Here is a 23,841-nt window from a genome sequence, read left to right on the forward strand (position 1 = left end):
TTCAGCAAGCTGGAAAGTCAAGGTATAATGTTGTTGTGTCTGGAAGTTGAAAGCCCAATGTCTGTGAGTCTATGAGACTGGGTAGGAAGAAACACTCCCCCCCCACCACCCACCCTCTCAAGTCAGTAAGTCGAGGCCAACCATGAGCAGTGAGTCTTGGGTCGATACCAAAGAGGTTGACGACCTAAGTCAAAGCCCAATGTCGAGCTCCATAGGTAGGGGGCCTGGAAGACGAAGGCCAAATGTCTCTGAATCTGGGATACTGGCACAAGTTTGGAGGTCTGAAGGTGACCAGTCCTGGGATTAGAGACCTGTCTGTGTGTGTGAGTGGGTGGGTGATAGGGAGAAAAGGGCATGTTTTGCTATTGTTGTTTTCTTGCTGCTTGTGTTGTTCTGCCCAACATTGTGAGCATGCAATGTTGGCACCAGAATGTGCGGCGATACTTGTGGGCTGCCCCTAGCATATCTTTACATTGTGTTGGTTAACACAAATGACGCATTTCACTGTAGGTTTTGAGATAAATAAAGTCTGAATCTGATCTATTTAGCTACAATCCCTGACAGTTGCTATCTTAAGATCCTAAAGTTTTCAACACATCCATAATAATAAAAGGAAGATGATTTACTTCCTAGTCATGAATGTGTTTGGCAGAGGGAGACTTCAGGTGGAGTTATTTCCATCCTTCTGCAGCCTTCCCCTGTCTTGCTGGTAGAGGCTACAAGCTTGGGAGATGTTCCAAATAAGCTTGGCAAGTAGCTGTCATCTTTGCTAAGCACTACAGCTGAGTGTTCTGGTATATAAGGCGTTGCTCAGGTCACTTACACGTCAATGCCTGAATGTTGTCTAGGTCTTGCTGCATGCAGTAAGGGTTGCATAATGCTTGAACAGTTCCAAATGGTGATGAACTATAGAATCACAATCAAGTGTCCCCACTTTGAACTTCACAGTAGCAGCAAGGAAATTGAAGCAGCACTGATAGAACAAGCTTAGGCATGGATTGTGTTGGTTGCAAATGTGGACACAGAGAAAGGAGAGATCATTCCACTGTGGCCCAAATAAGTCTCAACTGTAAACAAAGGAGATTCAGCAGATGTTGGAAATCCACAGCAACACACAAAATCTGCTGGAAAACACAGCAGGTCAGGCAGCATTTATGGAGAGGAACATACAATTTGAACAAACAGGACTGATGAAGGGTCTCAGCCCAAAACATCAACTGTATATTCCTCTCATAGATGCTGCCTGACTTGCTGAGTTCTTCCAGCTTTTTGTGTATATTTCCATTGTGGCAGAAAGACTTTGGGTATGGTGACCATATAGGATCCATTGCCTTTCAGTGACATCCTCTAAGCAATAATTTTGCTGATTCTGCTCATCCAATGACATCAATTCAGTTACGGTATAATCTACTTGCTCTTTTAAATCCACTGACCTGATTTTACTGCAACAGTGTATTTGTGTCATGGTATACAACACTACCATAACTGAGTTAATGTAGACAATTCCAATCTGCCTCACCAGGCAAGAATTCCACAGGACTGAGTAGAATGCCAGACTCAATCCCTATCCAAGATTGATCCTTGGTGAGTTCTATGGAGACTAAAACTTGATTTTGCCATGTTCCTAATGGATATGTTGGATTAAGATTGCCCAACATCTCTTATCAGGCTCATCCTTGATTTGAAAAGTCTTAAAAAGAATGAAATTCTATTGAAACAAGCTTTCTGTATCATCAAGCCCTACCTTCACTGTCAAAGGTTATTCAGAGAAAGCCATTCCTGTGAAGTTAAGGGACCTTAGGGTCCATCCTTAGCTACAACCCAGACTCTTCTGAGTTAGTAGTGGAGAGGAGGTCACTAAGCAAACTGTTATCCATTATGGACAACCTGGCACATCCTCTCCATGACTCACTGAATAAGCAGAGAAGCATCTTTTCGAACACTCATTCAGCTCCGCTGTCACAAAGATCATTACAGAAAAACTTTCCTGCCAAATGCAATAAGCATATACAACAGTTCATCTCTGTGCAACAGGTAAACACAGTACAATAGTCTCTACTTTATTACACGTGTTCCCCCCCCCCCCCCGGCTTTTCAAACGTTCGCATTATGAAACCTTGCTGTTATGAAAGACCTACATTAGTTACCTGTTTTCGCTAACAGAAGGTGTTTTCACTGTTACAAAAAAAGGCAGCACGTGAAAAAAGCAGCGCGCAAAAAAAAGCAGCACGCCCCAAGCAGCCAAGCTCCTCCCCAGGAACTGCATTCTAGCCGGCATTGCTTAAACATGTGCCTGTAAGCAGCTGTTAGCAAGATGAGTTCTAAGGTATTGGAAAAGCCTAAAAGAGCTCGTAAGGGTGTTACACTTAACGTAAAAGTAGACATAATTAAGCATTTCGATCGTGGTGAATGAAGTGAGAAGAAAGTGAGTTCGGCTTGTGGAAGTTGATGAAGATAATGTTGAAGAGGTTTGAGCATTCCATGACCAAGAACTGACAGATGAAGAGCTGATGCAATTGGAAGAGGAAAGGATAACAATTGAAACTGAATGCAGTAGCGAATGGACCGAAAGTGAAGTCGACCAGGAACTGAACGGGAAGCAACTGCGTGAGATTTTCGCTGCAATTGACAACGATGATTGCAGAAAAGTAGGACTTTAATTTTGAAAGGGTACGTAGGTTTGGGGCATATTTGCAAGATGGTTTGAGTGCTTACAAAGAACCGTGTGATAGAAAAATGCACGAGGCTAAGCAGTCAAGCATACTGTCATTTTTCAAGCCTTCCACATCAGCCACAGCAGACAACGAACCTTGACCTTCGACATTGAGGCAGGCAGACATAGAAGAAGATGACTTGCCTGCCCTGATGGAAACAGATGACAATGAGATGACACCCCAGTGTCCCACCACCCCAACCCCTGGGCCGCGGACCAATACATTGCCGTGGAGAATACAGCAGTAGATGGGACGCACCCAGCACATCTTTAAGAAAAAAGCCAAAATAAACAAGCTAATTAATTAGGTGCTGCCCAGCACGTAAATGTTGGCCCAGATCAGAGACAACACAATCGGCATTCGGCACTGATCTGGGCCGACATTTACATGCTGAGAGGCACCTAATTAATTAGCTTGTTTATTTCGGCTTTTTTCTTAAAGATGTGCTGGGTGCGTCCCAGCCACCGCTGTACCCCTGCATTCTTCGCAGATCGATATTGGTTCGCTACCCGGAGGTTGGGGTCCACTGCACCACCCCAGCCTCCGACAACTCAGTCTAACAGACCATCATCAGTGTGTTCGGCGCTGTCTTCCCAATTCCGATAAGTGATACTACACTGTACATACATTATTTCTACTTTATATAGGCTGTGTATTTTTATGTGTTATTTGGTATGATTTGGCACCTTCATAGTTTAAAGGTTACTGGAGAGAGTGTTTCTGCCGACAGCGCTTGAGTGAGATTTTCGCTACAGAAAACAGTGCGCCAATGATTGTAGAGAAGTATTTCTACTTCATATAGGCTGTGTATTTATCATACCATTCCTGCTTTTACTATATGTTACTGTTATTTTAAGTTCTATGTGTTATTTGGCATGATTTGGTCTGCGAACGCTCACAAATTTTTCCCATATAAATAAATGGTAATTGCTTCTTCACTTGACGACATTCCAGCTTACGAACCGTTTCATAGGAATGCTCTATCTTTGGATGGCAGGGGAAACCTGTATTGCACATTGATCACTATTTTATTATTTATTACTATGTTTACATTATTAATATTCTGTATTTATTATTAGTTAAGCACACTGCTAAGTGTGTTTTTAAATATTGCTGCTGTAATAAGAGAATTTCCCACTCAGGATCAATAAAGTCTTACCATTATTATTATAATTATTAAATATCTTTGCAGTGGTCCTAAAGATAAGTGTGAGAGCACTGTGGACAAAGCCAACCAGCATTAAAGCTGATAAAGTCACAAACAGTTTAAAGCCATTACATCGGCACAGTAAGTAAGTCAAAAAGCAATTGCTTTTCTTTCGAGGTCCACATTAGGTAGTCAAGAACCCAAAATTCTTTTCAGCATATAGAATACTCTTTCATGATCATCAAACGTTTGAGTATCAGTTAATGGCAGCAGAAGAAGTGTAAAACTTTGAACATTCTTCAGTTCAAGCTCTTCTATAAGCTAACAAGGCAACTTTGAACTGTGGAAAAAAAATCCTGCTGTGCCCAAGAAGGTTGCAAGGATCAGTCTCATTAACGTTCTCCATGGTGTCTATTAACTCCCAACTACTAAAGGTTAACTGAATCCTTAAGCTGCTTAGCATCAGTATATGAATCTCCACACCCATGCACACACCCCCTTCCCCCAACATTCATGCTTGCCCTTCGAGCTATGGCTTACTGTTATGATTGGCTTCACATGCAGGTTCCTGTTAGTGGGATCATCAGGCTGAGATGCACCTTGCTGTAACTGGGCAGGTGGGACAAGAGCTGGGTCACTGCTTCGCCGTACTAGAAGTGGCGTGCCTGTGGAGAACAGATTTAGGTCAACAAGGATATCTCACACAACAATTCCCCATATAATTAAGACTAATGAATGTCACTTATGTCCTTAAAAAGTATCACTCTTTGATATAAATATTCAAAGCATTTATGTTCCCTTTTGTTTAATAGCAGCACGTTAGCTAATTTGGTTTTATCAAGCACTGGTAAGTCAGGATAACCTGTAATATTTCACACAAATAAGGTACATGTCTTAATTACCAACAACCCACTCCCAAAAATAAGCTGGTCCACATAGCTCTTGCACTTGCAGAGTAACATAGGCTTTTACATTTTTATTTATTAGAGCACCCATGCATTCACGTGGAGGACATACAAACTCCTTACAGACGGCATCAGAATTGAACTCTGAACTCTGAGCTGTAACAGCATTGCACTAACTTCTACACTATATTACCTTTGAATTAAGATAAAATGGCCTCAATCTAGATTGCATGGGTCAGGTATCAAATGCTTTATCAGATATACACAGAAACAGAAGTCCAAAAGCAAACAAAATCTCATCAAAACTATCTTATCCTCGAAGTTAAACTTGGAAAATGTGTTTGCAGATTTAATTGGCTTTCATTGGGAAAGGTGAATGTTAACCACTGTATTCCCAAGGTGTTAAATTCCTAAATCAATTAGCAAGATTTTATTCACAATTTTGTCAGGCTAAGCATGAGGGAACTGAAAAGAACTTTTGATAGCCAGTAATCTAAATGAACCATGCTCAAGAAGAAACAGGAGTGAATTTATTATCAAAGTATATATATGTTACCTGGCATTCACTTCTTGCAGGCATTTGCAGGAAAATAAAAAAAAATACAACAAACTTTATGAAAATCTTTATATAACAGAGACGGACAAATATCCAATGTGCAAAAGAAGTCAAATCATGCAAAAATAAATAAAAAATAGCGAACATGAGTTGTAGAATCCTTGAAAGTATATCCATAAATTAGAAAACACAGAACACATAGAAAACCTACAGCACAATACAGGCCCTTCGGCCCACAAAGCTGTGCCAAACATGTCCTTACCTTAGAACTACCTAGGCTTACCCATAGCTCTCTATTTTTCTCAGCTCCATGTTCCTATCCAGGAGTCTCTTAAAAGACCCTATTGTTTCTGTCTCCACCACTGCCACCAGCAGCCCATTCCACGCACTCACTACTCTCTGCGTAAAAAACTTACCCCTGATATCTCCGCAGTATCTACTTCCAAGTACCTTAAAACTATGCCTTCTCGTGCTAGCCATTTCAGCCCTGGGAAAAAGTCTCTGACTATCCACACGATCAATGCCTCTCATTATCTCCTATTGTGGAGTTAGTTCAGCATTAAGATGAGTGAAGTTATCCACACTGGTTCAGGAGCCTAAAGGTTGTAGGGCAGTAACTGTTCCTGAACCTGGTGGTATGGGAACTAAGGACCCTCTACCTCCTGCCTGATGATAGTAGCAAGAAGGGAGTATGGCCTAGATGATGGGGGTCCTTGATGACAGATGCTGCTTTCCTGAGGCAGAGCTCCTAGTAAATTTGCTCAGTGGTTGGGAGGCCTTCGCCTGTGATGCACTAATTTGTATCCACCACTTTTTGTAGACTTTTCATTTCCTGGGCTTTGGTATTCCCAGACCAAGCCATGATGCAATCAGTCAGGATATGCTCCACTGTGCACCTATAGAAGTTTGTCAACTTTTTAGATTACATACCAAATCTATGCAAACTTCCAATCTGATGCTTAATGTCTGAGTTCTTCCTGATGTTCTGAGTTTGAATCAGAATGATAGTGTTGTAAAGAATAAATAATATGGTTCAGTGATATTGCTAAAAGTATAAATATCAGCTAGCATACCAGGCAGATTTACCCTGTTCATTTTAGAAGCAATTATCAAGAGACGTTTGCATCCACAGATGAAAAAGACTGCAGTTTACTTTATTATCTCATTCAGAACATGGCAACTTGGACAGTATGTTACTACCCTTGCTACTGAACTGTTGTATAATCTTGTACATAGAATTAATGATGTCGTTTCCCTCAACGTTGAGGTGAGTGCAGTTATCCACATTGGTTCAGGAGCCTAATGGTTGTAGGGCAAGGACTGTTCCTGAACCTGGAGGTGTGGGACCTAAGGCTGCTGTACTCCCTGCCCAATGGTAGTAACGAGAAGAGAGCATGGCATGGATGATAGGGACTTCAGAATATGCTTTAGATTGCTCAATTGCTCCTATTAAAAACAGATTTTCAGTCCAAGTATGTTCTCCAAACTAAAAGTCCATCAACCAAGTACAAAAATAATTCTGTGAGGCCTTGTCAACTAAGTGCTTTAGATTCTCACATCCTTTCAGATAGGCCATGGCATCAGTTCCCTCTGCAGAATGCCAAGGAGATAAAGCAGTCTGGTAGAAATGAAACACTAGTACACAGCTTTTTATTGCTTCAGACAAAATGTTAAATTGCTCTCTTACAGGTAAAAGATTTTAATTCACTACCAAAAAGGAGGAAGTGAGCTCTCATCAATATCATGGCCAATATTTAACCAGTTGTGCCTCCGTAGTTGATGTCACATTGCTGTGCAAATAAAACTTTGTAAATTGGTTTATTATTGCCAATGTCGTGAGATACAGTGAACACATTTTGTGTTGCGTTCCATCCATACAAATCATTTCATCATAAAAATTACATTGAGGTAGTACAAGGGAAAATCAATGACAGAATGCAGAATATAACATTACAGACAGTAATAGAGAAAGTGTAGTGTAAGTAAACAATAGGGTGTAAGACTATGAAAAGGTAGATTGTGTGATCCATAGCCATCTTATCAGTTCAATAGACTTACAACAGTGAACTGAAGCTTTTCTTAAGCCTGGTGACATGTGTTAAAGGCTTTTTTTTAATCTTCTGGCTGAAGTGAGGGGGAGAAGGCGGCATAGGAAGGATCTTCGATTAGGTTGGCTGCTCTACTGAGGCAGTAAGAAGCGTAGACAGCATCCATAGGTGGAAAGCTGGTTTTCACCTTGTGCTAGGTTGTGTCCTCATCTCTCTGCAGTTTCTTATGGTCTCAGGCAAGCAGTTTCCATATTTACCAGAGATGCATCCAGATAGGACACTTCCTATGCCACATCTATAAAAAGTAGTGAATCATGCCAAGCAGGGCCACTAGTGCATTTCTTGGCTAAGGACCAGGATAGCCTATTAGCGATGGTTACTCCTGAGAACTTGAAGTTCTCTTGACCTCACCACCATTGGTGTAAACAGGAGTATGTGTACCATCACCTTTTTGAAGTCAATGACCAGCTCCCTTGTTTTATTTCCCAATTTACAACAGTAATGATTCATCAAAATTACCTAGTTCTTTGTGATATTCTTCAGCGAGGTGGTAAAGGGAGCACTGCAACTGCAAGGGCCTCTAATACAAGGACAATGGGTTATTTCTTTGGATCAACCAGAAACCTCACATACCCAATGTTCAGCTGTGCTCTAAAACTAAGGGAGTGGTTGTAATTTTCAAATCTGCTAAAGCCCGGCTCAATTTGACACACACAGACTCTTGGAAAAGGATGTTCCAAAGCAGAGACTTTTTAATAGGACAGTAGACATAAAAGTTTATCCCTTCTGGGTTTAGGAAACACTTTTATATCCCTCAATATGTAGCTAATCTGAAAATGTTTTACTGCCAGTCAAATCCAAAATCAGTCAAATATCTGCTCAACAAAAAGAAAACGCAATCTAGTAATAATAAAGTACTTCCCTTTTATTAGCCAATCACAGAACATGGGTGCCACATGCATGGCCTGTTTATTGCCCATCCCCAGACTGTTAAAAAGGTCACAGTGAGCTGCCTTCTCAAACCACCACGGTCTATGTGGTGAAGAGTCTCGCACAAAGTTGCAAGCTAAATTCTAGGAAGTAGAACAGAATTTGAAAAGAAGTTCAGGGCTCTGACATTTATGTTGCCTGTCTACTGACAGATCTTCTGACACTTTATTTGGGATCAGAACTGCAAGTAGTTGCAGGACAGTGGGATCAGTGTCACATCTTCCTTGATGATTACGGACAGATTCAGAATCAGAACCAGATTTGTAATTCTGACATATGATGTTTATTGATTTGTGGCATCAGTACAATGCAAAGACATAAAAATTAGTATAAATTTATACAAATAAATAAATAATTCTAAGCAATAATGAGGTGGTGTTCACTCAGAATTCTAATAGCAAAGGGAAAGAACCAGTATCTCAATCATTAAATATGAGTCTTCAGGCTCCCCTACCTCTTCCCCATTTGTAGTAAAGGGAAGAGTGCCTGGACCTGCTCGTGATGTTCCTTAGGGTTGGATACTGCCTTCCTGAGCCACCAGATCTTTAAGATGTTCTTGCTGGTCGGGAGGGTTGTGACTGTGATGGAGCTGGCTGAGTCCACAAACCACTATAACCTCTTGTAATCCTGTATAATGGAGCCTCCATGCCAGACTATGATGCCACCAGCAAAGATGTTCTCCACCATACATCTACAGAAATTTGTAAGAGCCTTTGGTGACATACTGTATCTCCCCAAACTCCCATCTTATGCACAATATATTGCTTTAAATGTAGACTATAACACGTAGACTATATTTTCAAGACAAAGTGGTTTACAACGAGTGGAATTTTACCAACAGAGATAATTTTTTCTAATTTAGTCCTACTGATCAATTTAGAGCAACAATGTGTAATTATATTTTCTCCCAAACAGAATACAATATGGTCTAATTGCACATGGTCTGCACAGGTACAAAAACTTAATCTGTGTCACATTAGTCTCATTTCAACAAAGGAATCTCCATTGACCTCAACAGCTCATGGAAAAATAATACACAGAGAGTGGGTGAAAGGAACAGACAAAAAGATTCATCTACTTTTCACTTCCTATTCTGATAATTAGAAGCACATGACAAACTGTGATCCACTATAAGAAAATAAAACCTTGGTGAAAAGGTGCTGAATGGGCAATTAATTGGGACATGATTACACAGACTAAAGTGCAGAGGAAGATCAGAACAATAGGACCAAAATGAAGAGAGTGTCTCAGGTTTAAGCTGACAAGCTTAAAACTGATACACGCCATCCAATTCCCTCATGTAATTTACAACTCCTCTTCCACTTGCTACAATTAAAAGAAGAAATTCTGCTTCAATTAGAATTTGGTCATAATGTCCAAAAAAGATATAATAATGATCCCACCCTTTTGCAATTAATTACTGTTTGGGACCAGAACAAGAGTCAGAAGATACATTATTAGATTGTAACATGAACCATGGAGACTTGCTTCTTCTGTTCAGTCATTTTCTCCTCTGATTTTTTTCCCAGCTGTGATTTAATGATAGTTCTTGTACTTCTTGAGTCAGAAGGCTCATTTCCTGACAAGCCTAAAATCCAGCTAGCACTGTGTAGTCCGGTGTAGTGCTGAGGGATCACTTGAGGAAAGGTCACCAAGCAGGAACATTAACATTGTTTCTTTCTCCCCAGATGATGCCCTTCTTTGAGTATACCCAATTTTTTTTTGTGTGTTTTAGTTCCAAGGGAGTGCAGTACTATTGGATATGATATAACTTATATAATGTGAAGTTTGTTATTCTACAGTACCAGTACAGTGTAAAGATATAATAACTTACCATAAATTACAAAATAGTTAAAAATATAGAATAATGAGGTAGTGTTCATGATCGTTCAGAAATCTGATGGCAGAAGGGGATAAAGTTGTTTCTAAATTGTTGAATGTTGATCATCAGGCTCCTGTACCTCTCCTCGAAGGTGGTGACAAGAAGAGGGTACTTCTCAGATGGTGAGGGACCTTAGTGATGGACGCTGCCTTTTTGAATCGCTGCCTCACGAAGATGTCCTTTATGTTGGGGAGAGTTGTACCATGATAGAGCTAGCCAAGTGTACCACCCTATACATACAGTCAAAATGCTCCCCACAGCACATTTATAGAAATTTGTAAGAGTTTTAATTGACATACCAAATCTCATTAAACTCCAAACAAAGTAGAACTGCTGGTGTGCCTTATTCATGATTCTGACAATGTGTGGGCTCAGGATAGATCCTCTGAGACGTTGATGCCCTGGAACTTGAAGATACTGAACCTTTCCAGCACTGACCCCTCAATGAGGACTGGTTCTCCCCAATTTGCTTTTCCTGAAGTCCACAATCACTTCCTTGGTCTTCTGACATTGAGTGTGAGACTGTTGTTGTGACACCATTCAACCAGCTGATCTGTGTCATTCCTGCACACGTCCCTGTCACCAACTGCGATTATACCGCCAACAATGGTGTTATTTTTCAATTTTTAGATGGTGTTTGAACTGTATTTAACCGCACAGCTCACCAAGTGTAGTGAGGGTAGAGCAGTTGGCTAATCACACACTCTTGAGGTGTACCTGTGTTGATGGTCTGTAAGGAGATGTCATCACCAATCCATACTGACTGTGGTCTCCCGATAAGGAAGTCGAGGATCAAGTTACAAAGGAAGATACAGAACCCCAGGTTTTTCCGCTTGGTGGTTAGTACTGAGTGGATGATGGTGTTGAATGCCAAGCTGTAATCAATAAACAACAGCATGATATATGTTTTGTGGTTGCCTAGGTGCTTCAGTGGGCCAGCCGGTGGTGTAGTGGCATCAGCACTGGACTTCAGTGGGTCTCAACCTGGAAGAAAGGCCTAGCAATCTACTTCCATATTTTACTACGAAAACTGTATAGACAACTGGACTATCCATTGGGTTGCCATAAGTCAGCGACAACTCAACAGCATTCAACAATGACAACAGGTATTTCAAAGCAGGATAGAGGGGGCCAGTGAGATTGCACCTGCTGCAGACCTGTTTTAGCAGTTGGCAAATTGCAGTGGATCCAGGTCCTTTAAATTTACACAATGACCAGGTTCCTGTGCCTTTCCAAGAATACTAGCCTGTCATTTGGTATTGCCTTGTACTTCCACAACTTTTAGTGCCACAAACCTATGTCAGCCTCAACTTCCCATAAAGACTCAATTTTACATCTACTACTTTTTGTGCTTCTTGAGTTTGCTTTTCAGCCTAGCCACAGTTAATCATGAGTTACACAGGCTCCCATTCACTGACTCATTTAACAATGGCTTTGTCACTTTTAATGAGTGTGATGCTTTGTCATCGTCTTTGCTCATAAATTTTTACCCTCCAAAAAGGTCCATTGGAGAAGACAAGCTATGCATGATAGGCTCAGTTCCAACAAAGTGTGAGTTTATTCAGAGGATTGGCATGAATTTCCTCTCAGAAATCTTCTTAAAAGCACAAGATACAATCTTTAAAGGGGCAGTAATCTTGTATTAAAATAACCAATATTACATCAGCAACAAGCACTCTGTGGGAGAAGATAAGCAACTGAAGCCTGTTGGAAAAAGGTACAGTCGGGACAAGATCAAGGCAGAACAAAGTCAGTTCCGATAGGAAGGTACTTTTAAGATCAGACCAGATGACTTATAACCCCAGCTGCAATATACAGGTACCAATTTACCCAGGGGGTCCGAGGCAGAGGCATAATACTGTAACTATACATCATGCATTGTTTCAGCTCTGTTGATGTTACATTGGCAGTGAGATCAGACTATAATGATAAAATGTTACTGGAAGTAAATCAGTCTTTCTGAAGAGGTTTCTAATGCATCGTTTAGAAAATTAGACTGATTACAGGACAAATGCTTTCACTGCTGTGGTTGACTAAAGTTATAAGACTTAAATACCTTCCATTATTCTCATCAAGTCACAATGGAAAGCGAGCCAGGCAGATTCATAGCCTGTTATTACCTGCTGATGCTCACAATCACAATTATCCTGCTGCCTTCACACTTATTAGAGCCCTATAAAGAATTTCAAACTTTCCAGAATCAACCTGGAGTTTACAGGGATTAAAAATAATCTGCAAGATATTTCTGCAAGAAACTTGAGAGAGGTAAAACCAATAAAACAAACTCTCAAAACTTTTTACAAGAAATAAAAATAGAAACAGAAAATGCCCCAAAGCTTAAGCTTCATGTATTTCATCGTTTTATTTTCTTGTTCCCCAGCACACAATGGGAACTGCAGAGCTGTGCAGCCAATATGAGTGAGAATGGAGGTGAACTGCTCCTATGAGACAGCAGATGCCAATTTTCAACAGGCTATTAGAAGACAAGAAACAAATCCCACCTTGATTCCATTTCCAAGTGTAGAGGGAAGCTAGTCTCTGCCCAGGATGTCTCTGGAGCAAGAGTTTGCAACCTATTTTAGGCTATGGACCAATACCATTTAGCAAGGGGTCTGTGAACCCCAGGTTGGGCACCCCTACTTTTGAGCAACTGTGTTGATATTAGCAATGCAGTCAAGTGATTTATTCTCTCTCCTTATTCCTCCTGACATCTATTTGCTAAAGGTACCTTTTATTTTAAGACTAAACTATCCTTAAAAATAAGTGTTCGATAAAGTACAATAGGATCAGAATACAAGTGATTCTGCAAATACTGGAAATTCTGAAGAACAAACACAAAATGTTGGAGGATCTCAGCAAGACAGGCAGCATCTATGGAGAGGGTTGAACAAACCGATGTTTCGGGCTGAGACCCTTCATTAGGACTTTTAAAAATATCACTCTACCATCAAATTAATACAAAACTCTAATGTTGGTGGCACTGTAGCATAGTGGTTAGCACAATGCTTTACAGTACCAGTGACCGGGGTTCAATTCCTGCCACTGTCCATGAGGAGTGAAAGAAACAGTTTCATGGACATCTGCAAAATGTCACACGAGGTAACATTATTCGCGGGCACCATCTTGACCGGAAAAAATTATTTGGGGGTTGCTGGGCGGCAGGGCTTGAAGGGCCAAAAGATCCTGTGTCTTGAAAGGCAGATAGATAAACAAATAAATAAATGTTATTCATGTTCCCTCTTTAAACAATGCATCCATGAAGTGCATAGAAGGCTGCTACATGAACCCTTGTGGCAGCAGGACCCTACACTGTAGCACTCCACCACATGGTTCTTGCTGTGACTTCACCAAGCTTCAGTGCATCCTTCAGCATGTACTCCCACGCCCTGGAAGATGTCAGTCAACAGCATTCGCTTGCTGGCATCTCTTTGCACAGGAAAGCCAACAGGTTTTGGGCAGACCAAAAGCGTGGAAGTTCACTCAAACTAATCAAAAGACGCGGGGCCAAGCAAAGAAGGAGCATGGGATTATACAGCATCTTTCAAAACCTTGAGTTGTTCAGAACTGTTTTAGAGCCAGTGAAGTCCCTTTGAAGAGCAGTCACTCATTGTGGGAAACTCCATACCCATTTGTATACAACAAGCTTCCACAAATTCTGGAGGGAAAACAGAATATGCTGCTTTGATAAAGGAGCTAGTTCTGTGAGACTGATAGACCAGAGATGTTTCACTCGAAGCTGACAAGATGCATTACACCTTACCCAAAAGCATTTGTTGCTGCAATAGGAAATCTAAAGCTGTAAAAACCTTACTTAATTCCGCCATGCCAATATCCTTAACAAGACTGAGCAGAATGTTGGCTCCTTCCATATATAAAAAAACACTGGGAGTGGGGAGCAATAAAACAAATAAAAATTGCAAATAAGATGGGAATCATCTTAGTGCTTATTTCAAAGAAAACACAATTTTGCTCCAATTTTTCTGACAGTTCCAGAATCTGGCACGTAATAATTACCTACTGTGAAATTTATTTGATTTAAGTGCTGCAAATGATCAGTGAATGCTTCAGAATTTACAAATGCATAAATAATTTTATGGTTTAAGAGACAGTGCATAAGTGAATAAATTGCACTAGCACAGAAAGGGAGGGGAAGATAGAATTAGGAGTTCTTTTCCACGATTCTCCTATAGTGAATCAGTCAATATCTCAATCAAAGTCGGGTGATTGGAGCAGTTGGAAGCAGAGGCAAAAGAGAAAACTGCAGGGTATGTCAACAACATCACTCCTAAAAGGACAATCCATACAAGCACAGCAGTCTGTAAACAAGTCATCTGAAGACAAGAACATCACAGAATAATGAAAAGAATGAAAGAGAATGAGGAAAAATATTCTACTAAATTGTTCAAAGCATCAGCAAAAACCCTGTAGAAAAAAGACCTGAAAAGCAGCAACAAATTAAGTCCATTTTGTCACAAACAACAGTATGTCTTTTGAAAATTACAGCATGTTTCCCTATCTCTCCTTGTTACTAAAAGCACAGAAATGTATTAAAAGTTAGAGATGCTGTGTAACTTATTTTGCCCATGTGAACATCCAGTCAATCCATGACTTATCAGGTTCAAACGGTGCATGACATTAGATGGTTATTTGCTGCGTGTAGGCATAGACTATTTAAGTTAAATCAAAGGCAGGCACTTTATTTTTTGCAGTTAAGTTACTGGTTCTGATAAACCGCTGCCACTTTCTGGAGTGCAAGGGATCATAACCAACTTTTTTGCAGTTTAGCTATTTGAGAGTTGAGAACAATTCTTCAACTAACCTAATATATTTCCTAAAGTCACAACTGGAAGCAGTCTTGCTTCAGTAGTTGCCAATTCAAGCCCTACTCCAGAGACAAAGCCTAGGCAAACTCTTCAGTGCAATGTGATCATGATATCTTTTGAAGAAGATGGTAAATCCAAGCCCTGTTTACACTGCTAGACAGGCATTTTAAAACCTCTCATGGCCTGCTTCAAAAAAGTGCAGACAAATTCGGAGCATTCTGGGTCAATATAATTCTCAGCCAGTAACATCACTTTCAGATTGTGAGGTACCTTTACTATGCTGTCTTTGGGACTTTGCTGAACATATATTTGCAGAGGGCAGAGATTCCAGGGGATGCACAGGACAGGCAAATAGAAGAAGGAGAAAGAACAGAGATGTCAATGGGAAGCTGGGGACTGTGGATGGGGAAGAAGGAAATAGACAGGCTTGGGAGTGAAGCAAATGGAGGTGGGAGGAAAAGAAAATGAAAAACTGGGAAGAGAGATGGGAAGGAGGTGGTGTAAGAGAGGAAGGCAGAAGGTAAGAAAGGGAGGACAAGAAATGAAGCAAAGAGAGGTTTGTAGGAGAGAGGAAAAGAGATAGTAGAACAGTAAAGAGGTTGGGAAAAGAAGAGGATAAGAGCAGCATGGAGTAGAGGATGGGATACATAAAGTGACAAAGAAGAATATTCTACAAAATCAATAAAAGAGCTTTAACATTTAAACTTCATAATTAAAAAATATACAGTAAAATAGTTCCTTTGGCATTACATCAGTTTGATTACATCAGATTTTGTCAATAAGCCAAATGAAAACTCAATAAAATCCTCAAGCCTGCAATTTCACTGGATTTAAGGTTGAAATGTATAATAAAACAAATTAAAAAAGTGCAAAATTAGTACTTTGGGTGTCTTTTTCAAGACACTCAATCAAATCAAAATAATTAACTGGGAACTAACTTCATGGGGTGTGTAATGGGATATATTAACATAGTAACAAAAACACACATACAAAAAAATGTATTCATTGGCTCCTAACTTGCTTAGAAACCACCTTCATATGTTAATTCTCAAACCAGCCAAAATCTGCACCCACATTGCCCTGTATTTGTCTTTGGGTTGGACATAGAGTCTCAGTAAATTTATAAAACTTCCTAGATCACTCTGTGCATGTATATTAAGATTCTTTAGGTCTAACTGGTGTTCAAGCACCTGGAATTGGGCTTTGGGCATATACAGATCGCCCAACCCACAACCCCCGATGAACCTGTGTTCTCAGTCTCTGAGGCCAGCATGAGAGCATCCTTTGGGAGGGTGGATCCAAGAAAGGTATCTTTCATGGACAACACACCTGGCCAAATACTGGAGATCTGAGGTAATCAACTGGCTGGAGTGTTTACAGATAACTTCAAACTCTTGTTTTAGCAGTCTGAGGTACCCACCTGCTTCAAGCAGGCATCAATCATACCAGTGTCCAATGAGAATGTGGTAACCTGCCACAATGACTATCGTCCAGTAGCACTTACACCCATGGTGATGAAATCAGTCGGGATGTTGATCATGAAACATTTCTACTCATGCATCTACTCTAATTTACCTACCATCACAACAGTTCAACAGCAGATGCCATTCACTCAGCTCTGAAACACCAGGACAATAAAGATGCAGTCATCAGGATGCTCTTCATTGACTACAGCTCAACATTCAACACAATCATCTCCTCAAGATTTATCACTAAGCTCCAAGACCTCGGCCTCGATAACTCCTTGTGCAACTGGATCCTCGATTTTCCCTGGCAGATCCCAGTACGGAATGGTATCTACGTTTCTATATTCACATCAGTACAGCTGCTCCACAAGGTTGTGAGCTTAGCCCCTGATTTATTCAATTTATGCATATGACTGTGTGGCTAAGTATAGCTCCAATGCCATATTTAAGTTTAATGAAGACACCGCTATTATTGGCCAAATCAAAGATGGTGACAAATCGGCACATAGGAGGGAAGTTGAAAACCTGGTAGGATGATGTCACAACAACCACCTGTCACTCAAAATCAGCAAAACCAAAGAACAGATTATCAACCACAGAAAGAAGAAACTGGAGATCCGTGAGCCAATCCACATTAGGAGAACAGAGATGGTGAGTGTCAGTAGCTTTAAATTGCTTGATGTTCACATATTAGAGGATCTGTCCTGGGACCACACACAAGTGTCATCACAAAGGAGGTACGACAGCACCTCTGCTCGTTTTAAGTTTGCGCAGATTCAATATGTCATCAAAAACTTTGACAAACTTCGAGAGATGCACATTGGAGAGTATCCCAACTGTTTGCATCATGACCTGATATGGAAACACCAATGCCCAGGAACAGAAAAGTTTCCAGAAAGTGGGGGATACAGCCCAGTCCATTACAGACAAAGCCCTCTCCCCCATTAAGTACATTCACATGGAGCACTGCCACAAGAAAGCAGCATCCATCATCAAGGACCTCACCATCCAAGCCGTACCCTCTTCTTGCTACTATCATCGAGCAGGAGGTATAGAAGCCTTAGGTCCCACACCACCAGGTTCAGGAGCAGTTACTACCCTGAAACCATCAGGCTCTTGAACAACTGTGGATAACCTCACACACATTTCTGAACTATTCCATAATCTACAGAGTCACTTTCAAGGACTCTTTACAACCCATGCTCTCAGTATTTTTTTTAGTTTCACAGTTTGTATTCTTTTGCAAATTGGTGTTCGTCAGTCTTTGCCTATTTATGTACCGTTTTTCATACAATTCTATTGTATCTCTTCTTTGCTGGTAAATATCGGCAAAAAAAATAAAACCTCAAGGTAGATAGACAGAGAGATACTTTAGTGATCCCAACGGAAATTACAGTGACACAGTTGCATTACAAGTCCACAGATACACAAATATTAGAGAAGTAAGAAAGAATGAAAAAGAAATGACCTTAAAAATAAGATTTACAAGGTTTATAAGTCAAAGATAACAAGACTTACAAGGTTTTCAAGTTCACACTGATAAGATGGTAGTGCAATTACTGTAATATTATACAGTAATGAGTGTTCATTCACACTATCCAGATAAGAAGTGATGGTAGTATTGCACAGTATTGCGCATGATGTCCGCAATAGCAGGGTGCGGAAAACAGAGCTTAAACAGAGCTCTGGTAAGCAGAAGTTAATAACAATCTAACAAGAGGGACAAGAGGGCATCATCACTTCCCTGGCTATAGGTTGACTCATTATAGCATTTAATAGCCAAGGGTAAGAATGATCTCTACAGCACTCTTTGGAGCAGCACAAATGTCTTAGTCTATTACTGGAAGTGCTCCTCTGTTCAGCCAAGAGAGTGAGAAACATTGTCCAGAAATGCCAAGATTTTACGGAGGGTCCGTTGTTCTACCATAGCTTCCAGTATGTCCAGCTTGACTCCTATAACAGAGCCAGCCTTTCTAATCAGTTTACTGAGCCCTCATTGCCGGGGAGCAATGTTCCGTTCAATACAGGTTGGCAATTCCATTGTATCCTGGATAATGGACCATGTTGATGCCATTGCCCCAGCATACCACTGCATAGAAGATTGTACTGGCAACAACGGACTGGTAGAACATGTGAAGGAGAGGCCTGCATACTCCAAAGGACCAGGGTCCTCTCAGTAAGTCGAGGCAACTCTAGCCCTTTTTGTACACAGCCTCTGTGTTGGTGCTCCACTCAAGTCTGTCATCCAGATGTACCCCCAGGTACTTATAGGTCCTCACCGTCATTGTAACAGGGAGCAGTGCAGGCTTGGTCTTCCTAAAGTCCATCACCATTTCCCTTGTCTTACTGATATTGAGCTGCAGATGATTCAGCTTACACCATTCAACAAAGTCCTCCAACAGCGTCCTGTATTCATCTCCCTGACCTCCCTGTATACACCAAACTATTCCTGAGTCATTAGAGAATTTCTGCAGAAGACATGACTCACTGTTGTATCTGAAGTCCGAGGTATACAGGGTAAACAGGAAGGAAGCCAATACAGAACCCTGTGGGGCCCCAGTGCTTCTTATAGCCATGCCTGACACAGCTCTGAAGATACACAAACTGTGGTCAGCCAGTCAGGTAGTCCATTATCCAGGATACAATGGAAGTGCCAACCTGTATTGAACGGAACTTTGCCCCCCAGCAATGAGGGCTGTATGGTATTGAAGGCACTTGGGAATTCAAAAAATGATCCTCACAGTGCTGCCGTGCTTATCCAAAAGGAAGTAGGCTCAATTCAGCAGGTAGATGACAGCATCATCAACTCCAATGAGCTGCTGGTAGGGAAACTGCAGAGGATCGAGGGCTGATCTGACCAGGGGTCAAAGGTGAGCTAGGACCAGCCTCCCTAGGATCTTCATGATGTGTGAGGTCAGACCCACTGGATGATAGTCATTCAAGACTTTCGGTCAGCCCTTCATGGCTACTGGGACCACACATGATCATTTCCAGACTGTCAGGACCCTTTCCGGGCTGAGATTCAGATTGAAAATGCACTGGAGAACTCCACACAGCTGCTCAGCACACTCCTTCAGGACCCTGAGGTTCAGACATACGGTCCCGATGCTCTGCCGTGTCTGAGTTTCCCCAGAGCCCTTTTCACCTGTCAGCAGTAAAGGTGAGTCCATGATGACTAAGAGCTGGTGAAAGGTAGGGCCGGAGGAGGTGAACATCGGGACAATAGCAGATGGTATGTGGAGGGTGGAGGTATGGATGGTAGGAAGGAGGGGGTGTAGACAGTGGTAGTCTGCGTGGTTCATCGACATGTTGAACTGGAGGGGGGAAGAGGGGAGGCATTGCTGCTGACGGAACCTCGGCACCTGGGCTGGTACACTCGGGGGGAGGGAATGTGAACAGGAGGGCAATTGACAAACCTATTGAAGTATTGATTTAACTCATTAGCTCATTCAGAGCTACATACCAGGGCTCTACATTTAGTCTGACTGAAGCCAGACTCATGCCTCTCCATAATCCTCATATGTTACTCTGCTCAAGCTTTTTCTCCACCCCTCTCCTGTATTCCTCTTTAGCCACCATGATCTTCTCCTTTAGCTCCTTCTGTACAGGTTTCAATTCCCCCATGTCTCCTGATATAAAGGCTCCCTTTTTGTAGTTGAGAAGAGCCTTCTGATCACTGGTAGCCCATAGTTTGTTGTAAGGGAAGCAGCTGACAGTTCTTGATGGTATTAGTGTCCACATTGAAATGAATGTAGCCAGTGATGCAATCAGTAAGTCTGTTACTGTCCTCTCCATGTGGTTCACAAAGCACATTCCAGTCAGTAACCTCAAAGCAGTCCTTCAAGGCCTTAATGGCCTCTGCAGACCATTACTTTACTGTTTTGCAGGTAAGTTAGCTGTTGCTATACTTTGGGCTTATACAAGGGCATGAGGAGAACCAAGTTGTGATCTGATCTTCCGAGTGGGTGGGGGGGGGGGGCAGAGCTGAGGAACTGCATGTAGTATATAGTAACATGTACACACTTTGATAGTAAATTTATTTTGAACTTTGAACTTTGAAGTTGGATTCTATAAAACTACAGGATTGCTTGCTGGAAAAGTTCTAATATACAGTAAAGGAGAGATAAAGAAAAAAATGAGTGAAAGAAAGAAAGAGACAGAAAATGGGGCAAGTCGTAAATTTAATAGAGCTGAGCAGCACAGTTAGGGGCCCATCGTTCCACCTGTACAGGACCTCACCAGCTTGCAAATGCCTGATTAATGTACAGCCCATACATATGAATGAGCATTTGGAAGATCATCTGGATGGTCTTGCTAGTTGCTACAGGGCTGCAGACATCTTCCCCATGTGAGAACTCAGTTTGTGGCTGCATTTCCGACTTGCAAACGGTTCTCAGGCACAAAATTCTGCCATAACCCAGGGAGGATCTGTGTTGGGACCTTAACCTCCTGAGAGTGAGAAAGGGAACTAGACAGACAGAGATACAGACAGAGAAAGAGAGTTGGAAGAGATTCTGGGAGAAAATTACAGTTTGGTGCCCAGCTACAATTAAAACTGTAGTGGCTGGAACGAGAGGAATGCAGAGAATTTAAAGGTTTATAAGGTTAGGAGAAGATAGACATACGAAGAGAGATTTAAAACCAAGGTGACTTTCAAATCTACAGTTATCTGAAATTTGTTAAAATATTCAATGAAAATAATTTTGCCCTTTTTTAAAAAAGAAAACTAAGTGTAGAATCTTACCTTGCAATTTTAAGTAAAAAAAAATGAATAATGGAGAGAAACCAGTTATGTGAAGAGACTACAAAAATTGGGATTGTTTCTCCTTCAAGCAGAGATTAAAGAGATTTACGAGAGGTGTTCAAGATTATGCTTTTGCATAATATGAGAGGCGAAACTGTTTCAACTGGCAAGGGATGACTAAGCAGTAGGGATGAATTCAATTGACAGCTGTTTCAATAGAGATTGTAGGTCCTTGTTATGTTTTGTAACTCCAAAACATTAAACTATTTGCAAGAAAAAGATAGGAGCTCAAGAGATGCAAGTCTTAGTTAATCCTAACTTTTAGTGAGCCATGCACGTATCATGTAGTGGCGTGATAATGTATGCCATTTACATATTTTTACAGATAACCTGCAATGTATTATGTAAACAAAATGTTTAATTAAACAATACATTTACAATATCACTCACATATTACTGAAATATTAAATACACAACACTCCTTCCTGTTTAGCTATAAACTCCAACTCAGTAGAGAATGCACCCCAACTATATATACAGTATACTATATAATACAACGATTATGCAGACATCTACAGCATAGTAAATTTTAAATTGCCCCATTCAGGCCTAAAGATTTAAGCACGGTAGAGGATTTCTTACTCTTGTAGGATAACATTTTTCCTGACAAGAGAGGTCACTCGGCTTGGCAGGTGAGACTTGTGGCTGTGAAACAATGTCAGGTTCTGAGGCTTCCTCCTCGTGGTTGTAGGAGTTGACTCTGAGACTGTAAGATATGGTTCTGATGGCTCTGGACACTTTCTTCTCCTTTTTTCGACTTTCCCCTCTGGATCCACTTTAATCCTTGCTTCTCTCTCAGTCCCAGCTTCTTTCTCTCTCTTAATCCCTTTTTCCCCTTTCTCACGTTCCCTCTTTCTTTCACTTTTCTCCTCCTCACTCACGCTCTTTCCCTCTATCTCCTCTTCTTTTCAACTTTTTGACTTTCTTTTTCTCACCCACCTTTTTCTTTTTCTAGTTTCTTGAGAGTATCTCTGAATTTGCTAATTTCTAGAGAAAATTGGAGTTGTTTATCCTCTTCCATTTCCATGGTACTTATACCATCCTCCTCTTTCGTCTGATTCACTGAAGTATTTGCTTATTAATCTTGCTATTGCTCCCTTTACAATCTGATCTCTCCTCTTGGTATCCACATTCACATCATTTGACGAATTCCCATTGACTCCTTTCTTGTTGACCTTCCTTTCACGTAGCTGGGCCTTATACTCACAAAGACTGAATGCTTGCAACTTTCCTGAAGCTCCTTGAATTCTCTACCAGGTTAAAACCAAGCTATATTTCACAAGTAACTGCCTGATTAACATATCAGAATCCTTCTCAGGTATGTTACCTACAAAAACTGTTGTAGTCGGATCTAAAAACGCAGACACAAGGAAATCTGCAGATGCTGGAAATTCAAGCAACACACACAAAAAATGCTGGTGAACACAGCAGGTCAGGCAGCATCTATAGGGGGAGGTACAGGCCATGTTTCGGGCCGGGACCCTTCATCAGGACTAATGAAGGATCCCGGCCTGAAACATCAACTGTACCTCTTCCTATAGATGCTGCCTGACCTGCTGCGTTCACCAGCATTTTTTGTGTGTGTTGCTTGTAGTCGGATTACTGCTTTTGTCACTTTCATGATTGCTCTGAGCGTCATAGTTCTTCTTTGGTCCAATATGTTTTCCAGCCCAGGCTCAGAGGGTGGCACCAATGTTGGGCAACAGTTCTTGGTGTACAGCATTTATAGAGTTATGGCATCATCTAGTACCTTTCTCCATTTTCTTTCAGTTGACTCTATTGCAGGGGGTGTGGCATGCAAATGGTGGATGGATCGCCGATCAAGTTATAGTTGTCTCAGCCAATCATACCCCCACAATACTGGCCCTCCTGTTTTTACCACATACAAGCTCAGTGAAGCTTGCTGGTTGTTGTACTTCACTGTTATAAATGTCATTTCCACAGGAGTTACCTTTTCCCCAGTATACATTCTTAGTTGGATATCTGCAGGCTTCAGTTCAGTATCTCTGAAATGTCATTCAAACTTATTTTGTGGAATGACTGGAACAGCTTAGTCAGTGTCCAATTCAATTTTCATTAATTTGTCATTCATTTCTGGTATAAGCAATATTGCCTGTCTATTGTCAGTTTTCACATTGTAAATCTCAAGGCTACCCAGTCCTGTATCACTCACATCATTCATCAACAGCATGCAGATTAGTGCAACTTGGCTTATTATATTTTTCTCTTCCTTGTGCAGTCCATTTATCTTTGTCTGTCCTTCACGCTCTTTGTAAGTACTCTACTTTGTTGCATTTTCTGAAAGTTTCACCTTTAAGTCTGCATTGAGCCCCTGCCACAATGGTAACACAATTTGTTTAGCCAGGCAGGTCTCCATCTGGTCTCTGCAATTTTGTTCACACTCACTTTCATTTCTGACTACATCTCAATTACGGTTCTTTCTGCTGTTTCCATTGATACAGGAATTTCAACAGCTCCTTTAAATTAAGTTGTGTTTTAAGTAGGA

General features: G+C 41.0%; 1 protein-coding gene across 4 annotated transcripts in view; it reads right to left on the reverse strand.

Moving 5' to 3' along the window:
* Nucleotides 1–23,841, reverse strand: part of LOC134348367 (partitioning defective 3 homolog B-like) — a 1,227,036-nt gene that overhangs the window by 769,659 nt on the left and 433,536 nt on the right. For all 4 annotated transcript variants that reach the window (XM_063051617.1, XM_063051616.1, XM_063051618.1 and 1 more), the window contains one exon: nt 4,402–4,526. In XM_063051617.1, the coding sequence (XP_062907687.1) occupies nt 4,402–4,526 (125 nt within the window). The remainder of the gene's footprint in view (nt 1–4,401; nt 4,527–23,841) is intronic.

Source organism: Mobula hypostoma, chromosome 6 (assembly GCF_963921235.1).
Source record: "Mobula hypostoma chromosome 6, sMobHyp1.1, whole genome shotgun sequence".
Classification (NCBI taxonomy): Eukaryota; Metazoa; Chordata; class Chondrichthyes; order Myliobatiformes; family Myliobatidae; genus Mobula; species Mobula hypostoma.